The sequence below is a fragment of the Triturus cristatus genome, chromosome 4_1 (assembly GCF_964204655.1).
Source record: "Triturus cristatus chromosome 4_1, aTriCri1.1, whole genome shotgun sequence".
Taxonomy (NCBI): domain Eukaryota; kingdom Metazoa; phylum Chordata; class Amphibia; order Caudata; family Salamandridae; genus Triturus; species Triturus cristatus.
In genome coordinates, this window is record NC_140585.1 from 579,395,480 (window position 1) to 579,417,727 (window position 22,248).

The 22,248-nt window shown below is 45.8% G+C and overlaps 1 protein-coding gene across 2 annotated transcripts in view; it reads right to left on the reverse strand.

The window, feature by feature from the left end:
* Positions 1–22,248, reverse strand: part of SEMA3D (semaphorin 3D) — a 375,590-nt gene that overhangs the window by 14,213 nt on the left and 339,129 nt on the right. For both annotated transcript variants that reach the window (XM_085652905.1, XM_085652906.1), the window contains exon 17: positions 13,152–13,291. In XM_085652905.1, coding sequence (XP_085509031.1) covers positions 13,152–13,291 — 140 coding nt within the window. The remainder of the gene's footprint in view (positions 1–13,151; positions 13,292–22,248) is intronic.

The window sequence follows — 22,248 nt, forward strand, 5'->3', positions numbered from 1 at the left end:
TGCATTTATCTTGTGACATTAGCTATGCTTCAAGTATACCATTCCAATTCCAGGCTGTCTTCGGCTTCTATTTTTTTAAAACATGGTTTTAGACTTGGCTGTTTCTGCAAGGTCATCCCCAGGCTTTGTGCCTTCCTTCTCCTATTTTTTTGCTGAGTTCATTTTTGTTGATCTTAGGACTCTGTGCACTTTACCACTGCTAACAAGTGCTTAAGTGTTTGTGCACTCTCCTCTAAACATTGTAACATTGCAAAGATGTTTTAAGGCATGGTGTAAGAAATGGGGTTACTAGTTGCCTGGATTGTGAGACCTGGTCAAGCAGCAACCACAATCCTTGTCAGGATAATGCACAAGCAAACCCCAAATTAACCTGTCTGTGGAGGCAATGTGTGAAGTATTTGCTCAACACATCAAACAGTAGAACAGTCAAAACACCAAAAAGGATCCCACACCAGGTTAGAAAAATGGAGCTGATTATATTAAAAAGGGTGCAGTCCTAGATCCGTCCCCCGTCTCTGTGCAGACGGGTCCGTTAGTGGTAACAAAGAACCCAAAAGCTTGCTTTAAAGAGCTTTCAGCCACACCAAGGGTACAGGACCTGAGGGGCACCAATTGGGGGCCAAGAACTTGCTGTAGCTGGGTCCAGTAGCTGGCTGGTGAGTCATTTATGTCCCTTAGGCTCAGCTCAGGATGCCAACTGACTAGCCCTTGGAGTCACTATGGGGTCCTGGGTTCAAGATGAGATTGCAGGTCCAGTTCATCAGCAGGTCAGCATAGCAGGGCAGCAGTCCTCTAAAGCAGCAATGCATCAGATTGGCATTCCTTGTAGCAGCACAGCAGTCCATCTTCCTGGTGGAGTAGCTACAGGTTGATAATTGTACTGAAGTCGTGGTGTCTGAGGTCCAGTACTTCTATGTAGTGTGCCTTTTAAGTGAGAAGAAGCTTCTGCACACATGCCTTTGAAGTGCAAAGATGCCCTGCCTTCCTGTCCCTGGATCCAGACTTACGACAGGGGGCATGCTGTCTCATGTGTGGAGGAGGGACACAGCTTGTTCAAGTGTAAGTGGGACCATGCCCAGCTCCTTCCTGCCATCCTGTCAGTGATGGCCCATCCAATCACACCTACACTCCTCAATGTGTGTGGCGGTCTAAAAGGAATGCACAAAGCCCTACTGTCAACTACAACCAGTCATGTGACCCAGAGGCAGGCTGCAGTCAAAAAATGACCAAGGTAAGGAAATTCCAACTTTCTAAAAGTGGCATTTTCAAAATTAAGAGTTAAAATTTGACTTCACCATGAGCTTGGATTTTAAATGTCCATTCCAGAGACACCAAACACAAACAGATTACATGTTCTCATTTTGGTAATTACACCTATCAAATGTAACTCCAATGATCCTCTGCCAGGAAGAAGGATTGCTGTGCTACTAAAAGGATTGCCACTCTGCTGGACTATTGCTCTGAAGGAACCGCTGCCCTGCTTGTGATGACCTGCTGCCCTCTTGCCTTTTGGTGAGAAGAGAACTGGACCTGCAACATCAACCTTGAACCCAGGACACCTGAGTGACTCCAAGGGCTAGTCTGATCTAATCCTCAGTACATAAAAGGCACCCAAGATCCTGCACCAGCCACTGTATGCAGTTGACTCCCAAGTGGTGCCCCTCAGGCTCTGGTCCCTTGGTGTGGCTCAGAGAGCCAAATTCAAGCTTTTGGGCTCTTTGTAACCCTGAAGGTGCCCGTTCACACTGAGACATTGCCACTCATAACTTGATTCTATGTGAAGCTCCGGCAGCCACCTATTTGCGCTACAGAATCAACCTCTAGGGGATGACCAAAAATGCAAAGCTCTTTCAAGCTGCCTGTGACACCTAGCCTGCTCTTTGCGCTACCCTGACAGCTGCCCAGTTCCTCGTGGCTCTCTCCATCATCAATGGGACTTTTGGCAAAAATTTGAGAAGGTAAACTTCAGTGGGCCTGACCTGGTGACTGTAGCCGACTTGCGCTCCATCGTGTTCGGCCTGAAAGTGTGACTTTTGATTCAGTCCAGCGAGATTACTGTTTGAAGTGTTGCACAAACACTTTACACATTGCCTCTTAGTTAATTCTGACTGCTCTGTGTCAAGCCACCAGTGGGTTGAGTACGAGTTCATCTGGGGTCGGCTTGTGCCTCACCCTGACATGCATTGTGGTTGCTCCTTGACCAGGTTTCACACCCCAATAAACCAACACCCAATTTCTCACACATGAGAACTAATGTTTATAAGCTCCTCTCACTTTGCAGTCAGAGAAGGAAAAGCAAAATGAATTATGTACAATCTTGCTGGGGTACAGGAAGTTTGAAAGGAAAGGCTTTAGGATGACATTTTCTCGTAACACACAACAAAATGTAATTGCCTGTAAATTAACTGCACACATTTAGAAGTTAGGAAAGAAAACCTAAGCACATGTTTTTTGTAATTCTGAAGTGTGATAAGTACAAAGATATCAACAGGATCAAAACAAACTGAGGCACTTTACTTGGTGATGCACAAATAATAAATATTCTCTGAAACCCGATTTCCACACATAACTTGTGTGCAATAAAGTTTAATCAGTAAAACTGCATGTCTGTGCAAACTTAGTTACCATTTCAATGGAAAATGTGCTGACTGTAAATGACAATGTGTTAGCTACAATTAAAAAAATCGCTCACTTCATGCCCATTGAGCTAGGTAGGTTGCAAGAGTTTGTCATACTAAAAAGTGGGAGGTGGTTCTAAACCGTTTAACAAGCACTACACTATATAATCCTACGCTTAACTCTTTGATAGCAGTCATTTTTAACTTAAAGGCAATCTGTATTAATGCAGCACTCAAACAGTAACAATGATAAAGCAAGACACAAAGTAAATCCCAAACCCCTTTAGAAAAATTTAGTACAATGCTATACATGAAATGACACCTAAATGACAAACCTCAAATTAATAGAACCAGAGTTATGAACTTTTAAAGTTCTAAGGGAACATTTCAGCAAAAAGATACAAAGCAGCAATTGCAGGTGTCTGGTTAAGCTGCACCTATCAAAGTTGCAAGTTCAGGCCGACTGCCCTGGAGGGTGGATCATATACAGGGACCAGGTTCCTTCGGGTGAAGAGTTTACCTTCTTTGAGTCTGTATCCACACAAGAAGCCTCAGCTGGAGCATCGTGTTGGCAGGAGCCATAATAGTACTTAGTCCACGTGAATTGCAGGCATCGCTGGAAGGCCGTGTTGGTGAGAAGCATAGGGGGTCACTGTTTGGCACGAAGAGCAAGTCACTGCCAGAACTTCACATTGGTACGAAATGCATTGACCATTGCTGATTTAAGGAGCCTGCTCAAGCTTATGAACAGACCTAAACTTCTGGTTTTTCCCATGTAGTGCAGGTTTTGCAGATCTGAGGCAGGAGGAGAACATTCTGATGTTATCCATGGGGGGCACCACTTGGGGATCAGGATATTAGGATGCACTCCATTAGAGGTCAGCAGCAGGGCTCAGGCAGGTCCAGGTGGGTGCTGGACAGCTGAGCAGTTGCAGGAAGGCTTCTTTTTGTGTGCCTCCAGGGGTCAGCCAACTGACCCTTGGAGTCACTTCTGGGGGTCCTTGGTTCAAGAAATAAGTGTTCTGATGAGAAGTTCTGATTGTGATACAAATATACCCAGTGCCAGCCTTTGTGTGTGTGTGGGGGGGGGGGAATCCTTGGCCTATTCCCAAACTTGCGCTGGACAGTTTTTCACCTTTCCCTAGGTTTAGCTCAAAATTGACTAAAGTGAGCAAGGGAAGGGCAGGGCTGGTTTCAGGTTCCTTTGTGTGTACTGTGGGCAGGGTCCTTTAGAGTATAGTCATGGCAGGACACAACTCCGTCCCAGCCATCCTGTCAGGAAGACGCAGTCCCTCGCGGCAGCCAGGCCTTGTTTGTCCCCACGTCTGGAAGCAATACACAACACACCACAGGAGAGCCATTGACAGTCATGTGACACTGGACACTGTCAAAATGGCATATTTAGGTTAAGCAGAAAAATACAGTAAATTGACCCATTGTTAAGTCAATGGGAGAGATAACCCTGCTACAGTGAAAAATGATTTTTAGAGTTTTCACTCTCTGGACACTTAAAGCTTAAATACACGTCTTACTTTTTAAATTCCATGCACTCTGCCCTATGAGCCTTTAGGACCAACCTTAAAGGATTTATAATTATTAAATAGGGGAGTTATGGCCTGGCAACAGGATTATTTTGCCAGGTCTATATGGCAGTTTTAAAATTGTACTACAGGCTGCAGTGGCAGGTCTGAGGCATGTTTTACTGTGCGAATTAAGTGGGTGGCAGAATCGGTGCTGCTGCCCTCTAGTAACCTTTAATGTACATGCCCTTGAACATTTAGTACCATTTATTAGGGACTTATAATTAAATTAATTGTACCAATCAGGTTTTGGCCAATTGTACCATGTTTAGAAGGGAGAGCAAAAGCCAACAAAAACTGATCCAGCATAGGAAGGCAAATATCTGGAGTAACCCTCCAGAAAAGACCTGGTCCAACAGACTTGTATATGTATCACATTCTGTTCCACATGAATTTTCAGCCACTGTTTCACCTTCTCAAACTGTTTGGCTGCAGGGAGCTGGCCCATGCTGATGACATGCAGTTTAAGATTAGGATGACCAACATAGTGCCTTTCTCCTTAATGGAGCTGAGAGACTGCCTAGCAGTGGTACAACTATCGAGGGGTCATCAGTTTTTGAATTTTAGTGTGAGTAAGATATTTCTGCTTGTCTTATGGATAACATCAAAACTTGAACCATGATCCCATGGCCTGCCTAAATAAGGCACTTCGAACCTTGTCTTCAAGTTTTACATTTCTAATAGTTTTACTTGATCAGGAAGTGACTTTGAAAGAGTAGGTGAACTATGTCGTCAGTTCTTGTTATTTTTTTTGTTGCAGGGTTTTATATAGCGCGAACTTGACCCAAATCGGGTATCAGAGAGCTTTACATAGCACCAGTTACGTTACATGAGGACACACATTCATTTTTTGTTAGGCATGGGGAGATTAAGTGATTTGCCCAGAATCACAGAATGTTTAGCATCATTGCCGAGACTCGAACCCAGTTCCCCAGATTCGAGGTCAACCGCCCTAGCCGTGAGGCCAACTCCTCTCCTGCTAATTACACTTGTTAAGCAAACGGTTGCATTTCCTACCTTAACAGTACCATGCCTACATCGTGCCCTACCCCCCACATCCACTCCAAATTCGGCTACTGCAATCACTTTTACCTGGGTCCTTCTGACAAATTGCCAGCTTCCGTCCACCATCTTCTGAAATTTTATGAAATGGGCAAGGGGAGATTGTACATAGCACACCATCATGTGGTGCAGTGCATTGGAGTCAGAGTTATGGTTTGTGTAACAAGGGATTGTTTTCTTTTGTTTCTTAACCTTACTACAACTTTAACTGTGTTGTTTCCAGAAAGTTTATTAGGTTTTTTTAAGCACATGTTGCTTTCTTTTGAGTAAATAAAAAACATGACCTTTAGCATAGTTACATTGGTAATTGATATATTGCATCGAACTCCCATCTTTTTTATTTAGCCATTTCCATTGGCCGCTCAAAGCTTGGGTTGACAGCAGAGTGTGATCTGCAGCCCCGCACCCAATCCCCCATGCAGGCTGATCTTGCATAGTTGCCAGATGGGCCTTCAGTGCCGGGATACTCCTGTCAGAGTACCTATGCACTCTACCAATGGCTGATTTATTGATTAAATGTGATGTGTTCAAAATTTTTGGAAGCGGGGGATCGGCAGAACATAAATGTGGTTCACAGACCTCTAGACCTACTTTGGGGTCTGCAGCACTTCAGTAAGTCCTGGGGTCTTGGTCCTCGCCCGAGGTCTGCAGACCCAACAACAACAAATAATTTTATATATTTTAAGGACATTGTGCATGCTATAGGCCCTGATGCAGCCAGGGCCAGACTGGCCATAGCGGGCACTGGGCGTTTCCCCGGTAGGCCGCTAGGGTGGGGGCTGGTTCTGGGTCCCTGGGGGGCCGTTTTTGTTACCGGGAGTCGGCAATATGCTCAGCTGCACCCCATCTCACCCGGTGGGGGGGGCAGCTGAATAGTTTGACAGGGCTGGTTTCTGTTCCCAGTCCGGCCCTGGACGCAGCCCCTGGATTTCAGTGGAAGCTCCCCTTGCTCTTTCACATACCTCCTGATTTTATTTAAAAAGTAAACGGGGCATCAAGCTCAGCATTGCATAAGTCAGAAATATTAATGTTGAAGAAAGCCCTTTGTAATTCACTGGTCCACGGATCCCTTCTGGTTGTTTTTATAAATGTAGGTCCACAGGTCAAGGTGTGTGAATGGAAATGCAAGATCAAGTGCTGAACGTATTTATATTAAACCACAACGAGGCACCACTCCGAGTTAGGTGTAAATTTGGTTAGCAATTTTTGATTTAGCAGATAGTGAAAAAGACTTATGTGAGCATCAATGGGAAATCCAACTGCTGCCCCATCCCATTGAACTTACTCTCCACTAGGGTGACCTGCATCAAATGCGACATTCTGAAACTCAGACACTTTCGGTAATTGTTTGGAAAGTTTCGTGCGGATTTGTTAATTGGTGCCAGAGTTATTAGCATACCTTAAAGCACTTTTTTCAAGTTGACTGTCAAATATTCACAGTACAGCCTGTAATATTCACAGTATAGTTTATCTTTGGTATATAGCATGAGGCGTGATGCTGCTCAAGATAAATACAAAATATCCTGAATGAAGAAGAGCAAAAAAGGATATGATAGATCTCACCATACAAGTCAAAGGAACCGGAGATTTTAAATAAATTCAACAGATTATATTAGCGACAAATAATCCGAGCATGCATCTTTGACAGGTTGATTGGAGTAAGGTAAAAGAAAGACACGCTTGTCCTTGAGGCTGTTCAGTAAAATACCAGAGTCGAGGGAGAGCTGGTATGGAAAGCTAAATCAATAAATGATAAAAAGGCAGACAATTGATATTTGAGAACCAAGGATGCCTGTTTATCATCCTTATCATAAAACTTCGCAAATGAATATGAACAATATTAGCTACACCAGAAACAAGTGGAAACAAATTGCTAAAGTGCAAAGATATTGAATTTGTACCTAATGCTCTAACGAATTGGTATGGAGAAAAAAACATGCGGTTTTCACAGCGGCGGAGGACTGAAAGGAATAAAGTAAAGCTGGTGGCGACGGAGTTCGGCTCACGGAACTGAATCTGCTGAGCATGACACTGATTTATATTTCAATATTAACGCAATCCCTCCACGTCCGTCACACTTTTTCACTCGCTGAGGGTTGCACATGGAAGATGGTGGCATCCTACATTCTTTAATGACATCTATCAAGCTGACAAATTCGTTTCAGGCCTTTCGGTACTGAAAGATAAGCGACTAAAAGGCATCCGGGGAAGAGATATGAACGCTCTGACAGCAGATAAAGTCAACACCTTTTGTGAGCTTGGATAACAGCATCACTGTGCGCCGCTCCTGCATCGGGCTTCAGCCGCACAAGCCCATGGCAGCTGTCAGGGGGCAGATAGGGGCTTCACAGCAGAATTCACTGGCTTCAGAAATGCTTTATAAAATACAGAGATCAGGCAAGGTCGGCTACAATCTTCACAGGAACACCATCAGATTAGAGAAACTTGTTTTTCATATAGTGAGGGCAATGTGGTTTTGCAAAATGAAAATGAGCAAGTATTTTAGAGTTTTAGTTTATCCTGAGTAAAGCATATTTTTTTGTTGTTGTCAGTAAGTTTGCTATGTTTTATAATGGTCGGAGAGCTCTATAAATAGTATCAGGCAGGTAAATAGAACAAAAATTCTGACTTTACCCAGTTACATTTAAGTTCGAGAACATTAGGGATCATGAGCTGGGCAATGTCTCAGTAGGTTACACACTATCCTAGATTACAACCAAAATGAAATGATGTTAGTCGAGGCTCATCCAGAAAAAGACATCGGTGAGTGAAGGTTACCGTATTGGTCTGGAAATCTCTCAACCATAGGTCGGCGGTTCCGACCTCACAGTAAGGATACGACTGCCCATTGGAAACATCCATTTTGCTATAGTAGCTTATGCAGCGTGCGGAAAAGGCCCCCAGTATAAGCTGCCATAACAAAATGGATCTTTGTAAACATGCTTGCACCTTATGGCAGGAACTTCACTCACATAGCGGAGGGCCAGGATGGAAGGAGACACCTGCTAGGGTCCCTAAAGTAATTTTCCGACAGCCTTTCCATGTCTGAAAAGCTGACATGGAAAGACTGTCAGAAAATGACATTATAACCTCAACGGCGGAGTCACCATAATGAGGGGTTTATGGTCTTTTTCTGATGCACCGACAGGCTCCTCAAGCCAGTCAGAAGCGCCGCGGAGGGTCCGTAAGCCCGATGCCTCTGCCTGCTGTACTGTAGTGCGGCGGGCGTCCTGCAGGGGCAGATGTCAGTGGGTCCAACACTGACGTGCCATCAGTGTCGGACCCACCAACATACTAATCAGCCCCATATATGTGTATAATGTAATTGGAACAACCGGCAAGATCTTTGGTCCTTGCAAGGGATAGTAAAGCGCTATATAAAAACAATCAGAGCGGCAGACTGATAGGAAATCTTACATTATTCTACTTCTCTTTATCCAAATCTGCGCCGCTGCCTCACAAAAGTGACGCAACGCCGGCGTAAAAGAGGCGCAAGGGGCTTGTAAATCTGTCCCCTTATGTTTAGTTCTAAGAGGGAGGATAGCATACACAACTATGCCGTTTCGTCTTACGATGTTGCACTTTCTTAAATGTCATCACGCAACATGAATGTACATTTAGTTATGATGAAACCAGCCATGTACGCAGTGCACGATCATCCCCACTGACCACCATCAAAGGATAGAGAATTGGATAATACATGGAAAGAGACTCCTATTTACAGTAGCACAGCAATATGTGATAAAGGAGTTTATAGATAAGTGTACACTAACGACATATTGGAGCTTTAAAGAAAGTTTCCCTCTTTAAAGTACTATTTAATTTACAATAAGAAATCAGAATAACATCTTGCTCACTAAAACACTGTTTCTGATGTGTATGTTCTGTCTCGTACAAACTTATACTATTATATAGTGCACGTTCCAAAAATGCAGCTCCAAATGTATAACATTTTATAGAAAAATGATTGTACTCTAGTCGCCAAGAATAACTGAGTGGAGCCTTTCGACCTAATGTCAGCCTGTGTGTAAGAGTTTCTGCCCCAGAGTTGATGAATTTTATTTGGATGCATCCCTCTTCTGACTGATGGACCTGGTGGGGTATTACACAGCAGACAGGATATGGCCTATCATGGGGTTTGGCAGTGGCGGCTGGTGTTAACATGCAAAAGGGGCATTGCCCTACTAGCTTCCGGACCACGGCAACGGAAGCGACGGGAGGAGAGAGACTGCACTGTACACCATGCAGCAGCTTACTGCTGCGTGTGATTACAAATTCAGTTGTTTTTTTCCCCGAAGGGATGAGGTCAGAGACATCCTGCGCATGTGCTGGCCGGGGCGAGGACTATTGCTCGCCCTCAAAGCAAATGCGAGAGGAGTGATGTCAGCCTGAAGGGAGAGGCCAGAGAAAGCAGCAAATGGTTTGTTTTAAATGGGGCGCTTATGCTGCGGCACATTCAGTTTTAGCAGCGAGCTATTGAAATGAATGGCAAGGGTCAGTGCTGGCCTATCTAAAGACAGAGTAGTGGGTGGCAACAATTGGAGCACTCCCTTGACTTTGCGCTACATTTAGGCCTCCTTATTGGACAATGGGAGCTAGGACATGGACTTTGGAGGAGTTTGGCTGTGCAGCTCTGATTTCGGCATAATAGGCATTTATGCAGCAGGTGCAGTGTTTTACGTGTTTCACTGTTTGCTGCTCGGGACAGACACTGGCACGGTCACTGGCCGCAGTCTCTGTAAGAGAGCACCAAGAGGTCAAAATTATGCAGAGTGCAGGCAGCTCAGTCCCAGCATCTCCACCGTCTCTCCTTTGATCTTGGCATCATTGCCCGCAGACACACCATCTCCCTTAAGAGTTCCACTCAGCCTGCCATGCCGCCGGCTTGGCTATGGTACCGGGTTGACTGCGAGGGAAGGGCATGCTGCTTAAACCGGGCTACAGCAACAAACTCAAGTAAGTCTCACTGTCTCCACAGTCCACTTTCTGAAACCTGTGGCTCGAACTCCAGGATGGAGCAAAAGATCTTGCATTGTCGCCTACTCATTAGCATGTTTATTTCCTGTTTTTTTATTTTGTAATTGTAATGATTGTTTGTAACTGTGATGTTAAATGCTGAGGCCTCCGTTCACAGTGAACCACTGTAAATGTAACTAGGAACACACCTGTGAGTGAAAAACCTTTGCTGGGGATAAGATTGTTATCATCTGATATAAACCCAAAAGTATGCAGTAAGTGTGGCGTAATGCTCCAGTCCAGGTTTTCTCTTTCAATTCTGGGGGGAAACAACCTTTACAACGCAACTTTTACAACGCACTACACTTACAACGCATTTTTTACAACGCACAATCCATTACAACGCATGACATTACAACGCATGACACTACAACGCATTTTTAAAAACTACCTTTACAACGCATTCTATTACAACGCATACTACCATTACAACGCATACCATTACAACGCATAATATTACACTACACTATCCAACACTTACCCTACTGTTGCACCCCCTGGAGTTAGAATAGTAATTTTTACCCCTATACTATCCAACAGTTACCCTACTGTTGTACCCCCTGGAGTTAGAATAGTAATTTTTACCCCTATACTATCCAACACTTACCCTACTGTTGCACCCTCTGGAGTTAGAATAGTAATTTTTACCCCTATACTATCCAACACTTACCCTACTGTTGCACCCCCTGGAGTTAGAATAGTAATTTTTACCCCTATACTATCCAACACTTACCCTACTGTTGCACCCCCTGGAGTTAGAATAGTAATTTGTACCCCTATACTATCCAACACTTACCCTACTGTTGCACCCCCTGGAGTTAGAATAGTAATTTTTACCTTTATACTATCCAACACTTACCCTACTGTTGCACCCCCTGGAGTTAGAATAGTAATTTTTACCCCTATACTATCCAACACTTACCCTACTGTTGCACCCCCTGGAGTTAGAATAGTAATTTTTACCCCTATACTATCCAACACTTACCCTACTGTTGCACCCCCTGGAGTTAGAATAGTAATTTTTACCCCTATACTATCCAACACTTACCCTACTGTTGCACCCCTGCAGTTAGAATAGTAGTGTTTACCCCTATACTATCCAACACTTACCCTACTGTTGCACCCCCTGGAGTTAGAATAGTAATTTTTACCCCTATACTATCTAATACTTACCTTAAATGCAATTTAATATTATGCGTTGTAATGGTATGCGTTGGAATGGTAGTATGCGTTGTAATGGAATGCGTTGTAAAGGTAGTTTTTAAAAATGCGTTGTAGTGTCATGCGTTGTAATGTCATGCGTTGTAATGGATTGTGCGTTGTAAAAAATGCGTTGTAAGTGCATGCGTTGTAAAAGTGTGCGTTGTAACAACATACATCCATTCTGGGACTTGTACTCCGGCTTTTTCAATGGAATAAACAAGTCTGCAAGGATAAGGAGACTGCAGATCAGGGGCGAGAGTATGGATATTACCAAGCGCGTGGATAGGGCGGGACAGATTTTAAAAGTGATTTGGACAAACAGTAAAAATGCAAAACAATTTAGATTTCTGAGATTCTTTTGAATGAGTACGCATTAGAAATTAGAGGTTTCTAAACGCATAGATTTTCACCTAGAATAATGGCTCGGAGTTTACTGGCTCCTGTCAAAAATAAATCGGAGCCCTGCGTCTGAGCTCGAGGAAGGTCTTGCTGCTGGTCAGAGCTGTAGTGACAGAGCAGCCAGGGCTCTAGTATGGGACCACAGTTGTGATGACAAAGTGGTCTCTGAAGGAAGGGAGATGTGTTCATAAAGGAGTCAAGATGAAGGCGTAGAGGAAGCTTTTACCTCCAGTTGGAGAAGTAGCAATCAAACTGTTTATGACCTGAGCTCGCAGATGTTTTTGCACTAATCATAAATGTAGGGGTAGAGCAGGGTTTCGCTCCAGTTGGACAGGTGTTCATACAGTGATGTAGTTTGAGGTGGGAGAGGCTGGTCCCCTCAAGGGGGTTATATTCATAAAGCGATCTAGGGTCTAGTTCTGCGGTTATACTGAATAAGCAGCTAACTACATCATTATCATATGAAATCTCTTTATTGTTGTCATAACCACACTTTCACAATTGCCTTATAACCCTTTTTCCCTACTCAAATTTGCTTGATAATGCATCACTTGCCCACTCTTTTTTTAAAGTTTCTCAGGGGTGAACCCCCCAACTGAACTACCCTTATGACAGTCAGGCTTGCTCGCTACGCTCACATCAGGTGACTTATCGATAACGTTTATGCCCTACCACTTTCGAATGTCACCAGCCGCCACTGGGGTTGGAGGAGAGTATAGAGCTTCTGCTAGCTGACGATCATTGGCAGCATCCTTTCTACCACAACTTTGGAATCCCCAGTGAAAGGGGCAGAGAACAAACATTTTGTCAATCCTGATTTTGTGTTACCTTCTGCAGCTGCTTGGAGTGGGTACTCCCATAATCAAGGTAGTTTTCCTCCCACAGGAGTTACTATGTAAGGTCTCTAGATAGGTCAGAGGGATGATCTCTGGAATGTTCTTTATATTCTGGATTAAATTGCATTTCTCATTAGAAAAGTAGGGAAATTAATTGACTGTAAAGGCATTTTTAGTTTTCTTTGAGGGGCAGCACTGAGTGGAATGAATAAAGAATTTCTGGGCCTATCTTCATATAATGCCCATGCCAATAGATTATACGAAGGCCTATTATTCTCACAGAGACGGTCACAAACATATACCTTGAGTCACTTTCCTAACAAGGCTACTAGTATTTCACTACATTATTCTATAATGCACATTAACACCAAAACGCAGCATCTATGAATTAGGGAGACTGGTTGGTGACTGCTGGGAACATTGCAGAAAAGATTTACCTCTTCCTGTTGCTCTTCCCCTGGACGCTGAATAAACCATTGTACAGTAGCTTGTTGCGACTTGGGAATACACTCCAGAAATGTGGAATTGAACTCAACCCCAAAAATCTTCTTTTCATCAGCAGCAATATGGTTATGTTCTGAAAATAAAAATGTGACAAGAAAGAGTCATCTTAACCTAATTTAAATAGCAATTTAACAGTGCTACAACGACTTACAAGAAAGAAAATTACAACCATATTCAATGAGAATGTAAGTACTTTGGTTCTAAACTGGACTTTGAGTGGTTTGCCTACGTTTGGCATGTACAATATGTAATGATAGTTACTGCACACATATTCAATCCATTACAGTCAGTAAATGTATGGAAATGTCTACATATTTACCTAGAAGAATGAGGTAGTACAAGAGAGAAAAAAAGACCCAGACTTACAACACTGTGAAAATATCAATACAATGTGCATTATTATAACTCGTGCAATAGGATATTAACAAAAACGTGTTAATTGAATCACAAGAGCTATTTATGAGAACTAAAACATTAATAGCAGCAATCAGATTTGCATTAAAGACGTTCTAAGATTGAACAATGTCTGGCTACAACATTTTCTTACTTAAATGTACAAAATGAAAAGCTAAAAATGTGTAAGTGTTTAAATGTTTATGGGGAGTAAAACGCATGCATATCAATCAAACAACATCAAGCTATTATATTCATAATCTAATTATTCCTAAAAATTCATTAGGATGCGAAAAAGCGCATCTGGGGAGGTATTCATATTAACAAGCCCATGACAAATCCCTCATCAGATTTTAACCCCTTCAGCGCGGCGCGGATTACCGCGCTGTGCTGAAGGGTTCGTGCGCGGGCGGGGCCATGACGGAGCGGTTCCGTCATCCGCACAGCGCAACCGATGCGCATGACGGAACCGCTCCGTCATGCGCATCGAAAGTGCATCAGAGTTCAGTTATAGTGTTCAATGTTCAAAAAATGTGTGCATATCTTCTGTGATAATATGCATCACTGATCAGTCTCCCAAAAACATAGTTTTCCTTAACCAATCAGAGCCTCATAGGTAGACTTTCTACTATTGTTTGTTCATTCACAGTCAAAGAATCCAGGATTCTCCATATTTTCTTTCTACCTCTTCTTGATGAATCTGTTTGTGTGATTTGTCAAGGACATATCTTTGAACACGTGGGTATCTGCAAACCCTAGACTCCTAGACATCTTCAATGGCATTCTGCTCTGTTTATTGGTAACTTCCCCTGCCCCGGAAATTAGAAAAACCGACAGAACTAGATGCATGTGCCCACCACACTTGATTGCTATCAGTACGCCATTGTATGCAGACTCAAACTCTTACTTGTCACAGTTAAAAATCTTCATATGACCTGGATTTCTGTCTCAAATCAAATCAAATCAGGTGTTTGTTAAGCGTGACTACTCACCCGTAAGGGTCTCAAGGCGCTTGGGGTGTGGGGGGGGGGGGGTTCGCAGGTTCCAGTCCATCAAGGAGGGGGTCTGTCGAAGAGCCAGCTTTTGAGGTTTCTTGCGAAGATGGGGAGCGATGTTATCTGTCTGAGGTGGAGCGGAAGGTCATTCCAGGCTCTGGCTGCGAGGAAGGAGAATAAGCGGCCTCCCGATCTGGTCTTTCTTGTGCGGGGGACCACTGCATAGGAGAGCTGGGCTGATCAGAGGGTCCTTTGGGATGCGTGGAATTTGAGTCGGTTGTTCAGGTATACTGGTCCGGTGTCATGGAGAGCCTTGTGAGCGTAGGTTAGCATCTTGAAGGTGACTCTAGCTTCGATGGGGAGCCAGTGGAGTGTTCGCAGGTGCTTGGAGATGTGGCAGTGTCTTGGCAGGTTGAGGACCAGTCTTGTGGCGGCGTTTTGAATGTTCTGTAGCTTGCAAGTAAGGTTTTTGTTTATTCCGGCATAGAGTGCATTGCCGTAGTCAAGCCTGCTGGTGACCAGGGCGGGAGTGACGGTCTTTCTGTGTTCGAGGGGGATCCATTTGAAGGTCTTACGTAGGAGGCGGAGGGTGCGGAAGCAGGAGGACGAGACGGAGTTGATCTGGCGGTCCATTTTGAGCTCTGAGTCCAGGATGAATCCCAGGTTGCGTGTGTGGTCCGTGGGGGTAGGCAGGCTTCCGAGGGCGGGGTGCCACCAGGTGTAACTCCTGGCATCTGGGTTTGGGCCCATGATGAGTACTTCCATTTTGTTGGTGTTTAGTTGTAGGCAGCTGTTTTTCATCCATTTGGCGTCGGCTTCCATGCCTTCTCGAAAGTTGTGTCTGGTGGTGTAGGGTTTGTTGGATAGGGAGAGGATGAGTTGGGTGTCGTCTGTGTATGACACAATGTTGAGTCCGTAGGTTCTGACGATGGGGGCGAGCGGAGCCATGTAGATGTTGAATGTGTAGCAATAAAGCCTCTGCGGGTTACACAGTACTGTCTTAACCTACCCTCTCAACATGGCTAAAGCAATGCCTTGACAGAATGAGGCCTTTAGGAAAACACTTGTATATTTCCTAAATCAACCAAATGCCTATGATCAATTGGGGAATGGGCTAAGTACAGGGGACTTTTGTCTCTCATTTTCGATCCCTATAGCCTTTTGCCTCCCGCACTGTTAAAGCGCTTTTGCACATCTTTCTTGCACACTGGCGATATTTGCACAATACTCTTTTTAAGAAAAAGCATTTAGTGTTTATACTTTTAATTGTTTTTAGCTATTGTGTGTTTGTTACCTACCTTTGCTACTGCGTGATAGTCCTGTTTCCCTGCTGCTGCATCGGCGCTCGACCCTAGCGGACCCGGAAGTTAGGCGGGTCCGCATTGCACCTGGGTTGACGCGTCAGTCTCTCTCGCCGCCGGATGCATACAAAAGGTGCGTTGGGGCGTCCGCGCATCGGCTAAGTACAGGGGACTTTTGTCTCTCATTTTCGATCCCTATAGCCTTTTGCCTCCCGCCTTGTTAAAGCGCTTTGCACATCTTTCTTACACACTGGCGATATTTGCACAATACTCTTTTTAAGAAAAAGCATTTTGTGTTTATACTTTTAATTGTTTTTAGCTATTGTGTGTTTGTTACCTACCTTTGCTGCTGCGTGATAGTCCTGTTTTCCTGCTGCTGCATCGTAAGTCCCATATCTTGCAGTTTGGGGACAGGATGAGTACACTATGACACCAGCTAAGGGTCCAGGACCTTGGGGATACCACTTTGAGGTTAGGATTCATTCCAACAGAGGCCAGCAGCTGGATCCATGGCAGGTCCAGTTTGTAATAGTCAGCTGGGAATTTGCAGGAAAAGGCCTCTGGAAGCTGGTCCTGCACCTGCAGCTTATTCAGGATGTCATTCAACTGACCCTTGGAGTAACTTCTGGAGTCCTGGGTTCAAGAAGCAAAGGTTCAGTACTTCTTCAGGTTCTTCACACAACATGACAGCCCTTCATCTGATTCTCACAGGTGTCCAAGTGCACTCTGAAGGGGTGCCACATTTATGCCCAGTGCCAGCCTATGGATGGAGTCAAATCCTGGCCAATCCCTAACCAAAGGGGTAAATGAACCTGGTTGACCCAACCCACTTTTGCAACTCTTCTTGTGTGTTTTACTGTATGCTATCCCACAGCACCCCTCTTTCCCTAAAACCAACATAGCACAACTCTTCTTCCTCTGGTCAGACCACCCTGTGCCCACCCAGAGGTAGGGCTATGGAAATGGGCAAACCCTCACTTGTGGTTACTCTAAACCAATTTTGGGGCAGCTCCCTCTTCCCAGGGGGTTTGGAGTCAAACTGGTTAGTAGGACAATAGAAAGGGCAGGCCTAGAAGTCACCTACATCTGCCAGTGATAGAAGAGGCCCCTTTGAATCTCAGGAAGGGGCTGAACCCAGACCCCTGGCCCATTCTACTTAATGAGAAAAAACACCTCTCCACACCCAAGCCTTTCGTCCACTGTCTAAGAGCAATCCACATCTCACCACAGGGAAGCCATTCAACAGTGAGGTAACACTGGACACTGGCAGAAATGCCTCTTTGGCACAGAAAGAGATTTGACAACTTTCTAACAGTGTCAAATCTAAAATAGTAATATAAAACCTGACTTTACCACTAAGTCATCTTTTCAATTACTATTAAAATGAGTCAATTCTACATGCTCCCAAACTGAAATTAAGCATTACATAGTTGCTATTTTGAGAGCCAGTATTTTCCAGGGGTAGTGGCAGCTTTGCAACAGTGAAAAACAACTTTGGTGGGTGGGGTTACTATCAGCACTTGTAAAACATTAAAAATACATGTTGTAGTCTTTTCATATAATGCACCCTGCCCTATGAGGATTTAGGGCCTATCTTAGAGGTGACATAACTATTAAAAAGGATTGTTTTCCAGGTTGAAATGGCAGATTAAAACTGCATAACCAGGCAACAGGGCCAGGCCTGGAGACATGTTTTATAGTGCTCTTTCGTGAGTGGCACAAAGAGTTATGCAGTCCTCTAGTAGCATTTAATTTACAGGCCCTAGGTACATGCAGTACCATATAGTAGGGACTTATATGTAAATTAAATGTGCTATTTAGGAATCTGTCAATTTTATTGGGAGAGTGTTAGAACCGGCGGTCTCTAGTTGGCAGAGGTATACACTTCTGACAAATAGGGACCTACCAACTCTAGTCAGGGAAAGGGGATTACACACTCAGATAACCCCTGCTACCCCCTTGGTAGCTTGGCAGAGCAGACAGGCTTATCTCAGAGGCAGTGTGTTAAGCATTTATGACCACATACAGTAATAAAGTGAATACACTACAGATGGACACGACACAGAAGTTATTATAAAAATAGTATTTTTATATAAGGCTTAGCACAAGACCAAATAACGACAAAAATATACCACAGTCTTAATAAATACTCTTTGGAAGGAAAAATAATAGTTCAAGTAAGGTTTCTTCTTGGCAAATAGTTCTTTAGCAAAGTATTCTTCTGAGCACAGTTCTTTGGCAACAATGTAACCCCCACAGGAGTCACACGACGTCGAGTCTACAAGATTCCCAAGGTTCGGCGTCGACCGCGAGGAGCGCTACGTCGAGCCTGGAGCCGCAACAGACCCCACAAGTACAGTACCTTGAGAAACGAAGAAAATGATGATCCACGGCGTCGAGATGTCGGCGTCGAGGTCGGCGTCGATCGTGCCTCGGAGTCGGGTCAATCCGCAGCGGCGTCGAGGGATGTCGGGCCGGAGCAGCGCTCACGGCGTCGAGAAGGGCGTCGAGTCGATGCGGTCAGCAGCGGCGTCGGGACGGGGTCGCTTGGAGGTGGAGCCGATACTCACTCCTCACTGGCGTCGATACCGGCGTCAAGACGGGGTCACTTGGAGCCGGGGCCGATACCCACTGCTCACTGGCGTCGCTGCTGGCGTCGAGACTGCAGATTTTCCCTTGTGTACTGGAAACAACACTTTCCAGCAATTCAGCAATTGGTGAAGTCCTTTGGCCCTGTGACTTCAGCAGGAGACTGGCACTCTTCCAGCCCTTGGAGATTTCCTAGCAAGTGTTCAGAGAGTACACACCAAGTTCCTCTCTCCTTGTTCCTTGGCAAAAATAAAGAAGCAGCTTTCAGGTTCCTCCACAACAAAACAGCACTCTGGCAGAAAGGGGAGGCAAGTCCTTAGATCAGCAGGCTTCTTGTCCTTGGTACAGGTTTCCTTGTCAGAAGTGATCTGAGTTCTTGGTTCAGGGGTCCTTCTCTTATACCCCTTTTTCCCTTTGTCCAAGCAGGGCGATTCCCACCATCTCAGGTTTGTTGTGGGTGTTGCCAGGCAGAGGCACCTGGCCTATTCACTGAGCAGGGCAGAGCCCTCAGCCGCCCAGCAGGAGGCGGAGCCAGTATTGTCACTGGCAGGAGCAGGGCTATCAGTCGCCCAGCAGGAGGCGGAGCCAGTATTGTGTCAGGCAGGGCAGGCTACTCTTCCCTCACTCTATGTGTAAACGCCCCATTCACCCCACACTGACTCATTCAGACCTCTGGAGCCACCCAGCCCCTGACACACACACCAAACCAGCAGAGACCGGTAGATAGTTGGACAAGAAAATAGCCACTTTCTAAAAGTGCTATTTTCAAACATAGAATTTAAAAACCATCCATCCTAAAGGGTGTGTTATTAAATTCTGAGTTCAGGGATACTAAACTCGACTTGCTACCATGCTCCCTGAGTCAGATAGATTATAATGGAGTTAATAATCAGTCTGCCCAGTCTGGCCTATTGGAGGCAGGTAGCCCTTCAATAGTGAAAAACGAAAATGGCTGTAATTCACTATTAGGTCATGCCACACACATCAGGGCATGACCTACCTTTTACCAACAATGCACCCTGCCCTAGGGCCTACCATAGAGGTGTCTGAAATGTGGCAAAGTGAAGGTTTAGAGACTGGTAAGTAGGTTTCCTTACCAAGTCGACATGGCAGTCAGGGACTGCACGCAGGCGCTGCGGTGGCAGGCCTGAGACACATTTTACACGCTGCTTCTGTGGGTGGCACAACCAGTGCTGCAAGCCCACCAGCAGCAGTTAACTTACACGCCCTTGGCACACGCAGTGCACTAGACTAGGGTCTGAACAGTAAGTCAACCAAGCCAATCATGGTAACACCAATCAATGTATCAATTTAACATAGGGAGCACTTGCACTGTGGCACTGATCAGCAGTGGAACAGTGCCCAAAGCAATAATCCAGCAAAAACATCGTAAACAGAGGAGGCAACCAGAAAAAAATGGAGGAGAGACTCATGCCAATGATGCCAGGTCTAACACGTGTCCTCTCCAGCTGAAATGTGGGGAGAACTACCCTTCACCCAGGGAGTCCTCATCACTAAGGCGGAAAAATCTGGACAGACCATCAGCATTGGCGTGATCTGTACCAGGGCGGTGTTCCACCGTAAAGTCCATCCCCTGTAGGGAAATGGACCACCTCAACAGCTTTGGGTTCTCACCCCTCATCTGCATTAACCATCTGAGGGGCCTGTGGTCTGTCTGAACCCGGAAGTGAGTCCCAAACAGGTAGGGTCTTAGCTTCTTCAGCGCCCAGACCACAGCAAATGCCTCACGCTCTATCGCACTCCACCTTTGTTCCCTGGGAAGTAACCTCCGGCTGATGAAGGCTACAGGTAAGTCTCGGCCCTCCTCATTCATCTGTGCTAGAACAGCCCCCACACCATGCTCTGAAGCGTCTGTCTGGACAATGAATTCTTTTGAAAAGTCGGGTGCCTGAAGGACCGGGGCTGTACACATTGCAGTTTTCAGAGTGTCAAAGGCGTTCTGACAGGCGTCAGTCCAGATCACAAGTCTCGGCTGCTTCCGGGAAGTCAGCGAGGTCAAGGGGTGCACAATGTTGCCATACCCCTTGACAAACCTCCTGTAGTAACCCGTGAGACCCAAGAAGGCTCTCACCTGAGTCTGGGTTTTGGGCGGTTCCCAAGCCAGGATGGTATCTATCTTGGGTTGCAGGGGGGCCACCTTGCCACTCCCTACTTGGTGCCCCAAGTACACCACTGAACCCTGCCCAATCTGGCACTTACTAGCCTTGATTGTGAGGCCTGCTCTGCGCAGGGCCAACAACACTTCCTGGAGGTGGCGCAAGTGTTCCTCCCAGCTGGCGCTGAACACTGCTATATCGTCCAGGTAGGCGGCGCTGAAATCTTCCAGCCCGGCCAATACCTGGTTAACCAACCTCTGGAATGTGGCAGGGGCATTCTTCATCCCAAAGGGCATCACACGGAACTGGTAGTGCCCATCTGGTGTGGAGAATGCAGACCTCTCTTTTGCCCCATCAGTCAAGGCGATCTGCCAGTACCCAGACGTTAGATCAAACGTACTAAGGTACCGGGCAGCCCCCAACCGATCGATGAGCTCATCAGCTCTGGGGATGGGGTGCGCGTCAGTCTTGGTGACCGAATTGAGTCCTCGGTAATCCACACAGAACCGAAGTTCTGGTGAAGCACCAGGCGCTGCAGCCTTTGGGACCAAGACCACTGGGCTGGCCCAAGGACTGCTAGAGGACTCAACCACCCCTAAGGCAAACATCTTGGAGACCTCCTCCTTGATATATGCTCTGACCTTTTCAGTCACCCTGTAGGCCTTGTGCCTCACAGGAGTGCTGTCCCCAGTGTCCACATCATGGACACACCACTGAGTGACACCAGGGATTAAGGAGAACAGATCAGGGAATTGTACCAACAGGTGGCGACAATCTTGCTGCTGCTCAGGGGTCAGTGTGTCAGAGAGGACAACACCATCCACTGACCCATCTTTTTCTTTTGCACACAGGAGGTCAGGAAGAGGCTCACTCTCCTCCTCCATCCCAGCATCTGTGGCAAGGAGCATGCCCACTTCGGACCTGTCTAAGTGGGGCTTTAACCGGTTGACATGCAGGACCCTTAAGGGGTTCTTGGGAGACTTCAAGTCCACCAAGTAGGTGACATCGCTCTTTTTCTCCACAACCTCAAACGGTCCAGTCCACCTGTCCTTGAGCGCACAAGGTTCCACAGGGGCCATGACCCAAACTTTCTGACCAGGTTGAAGCTCAACCAGAGTGGCATTCTGATCGTACCACCGCTTCATCTCTTCCTGGCTGGCCTCCAGATTTGCCTGAGCAAGATCTCTGAAGCGCCGAGTCTGGTTCCTAAAGGCCAGCATGTAACTATATACATCCTGGGGAGGTTTCCTGGGAGATTGCTCCCAGCCTTCTTTAACCAGACTCAAAGGTCCTCTTACCGGGTGACCATACAAAAGCTCAAAGGGGCTGAACCCTAGAGACTTCTGTGGCACCTCACGGTAAGCAAACAGCAGGCATGGCAAGAGGACGTCCCATTTACGCCTCATTGGTTCTTCAAGACCCATGATCATGCCTTTTAGGGTCCGGTTGAATCTCTCAACCAGCCCATTACCTTGAGGGTGGTAAGGAGTGGTAAACTTGTAGGTTACCCCACACTCCTTCCACAGGGACTTCATATAATTCGAAATGAAGTTGGTGCCCCGGTCTGACACCACCTCTCTGGGGAACCCCATGCGGGAGAAAACACCCATCAGTGCCCGTCCCACCACGGGGGCC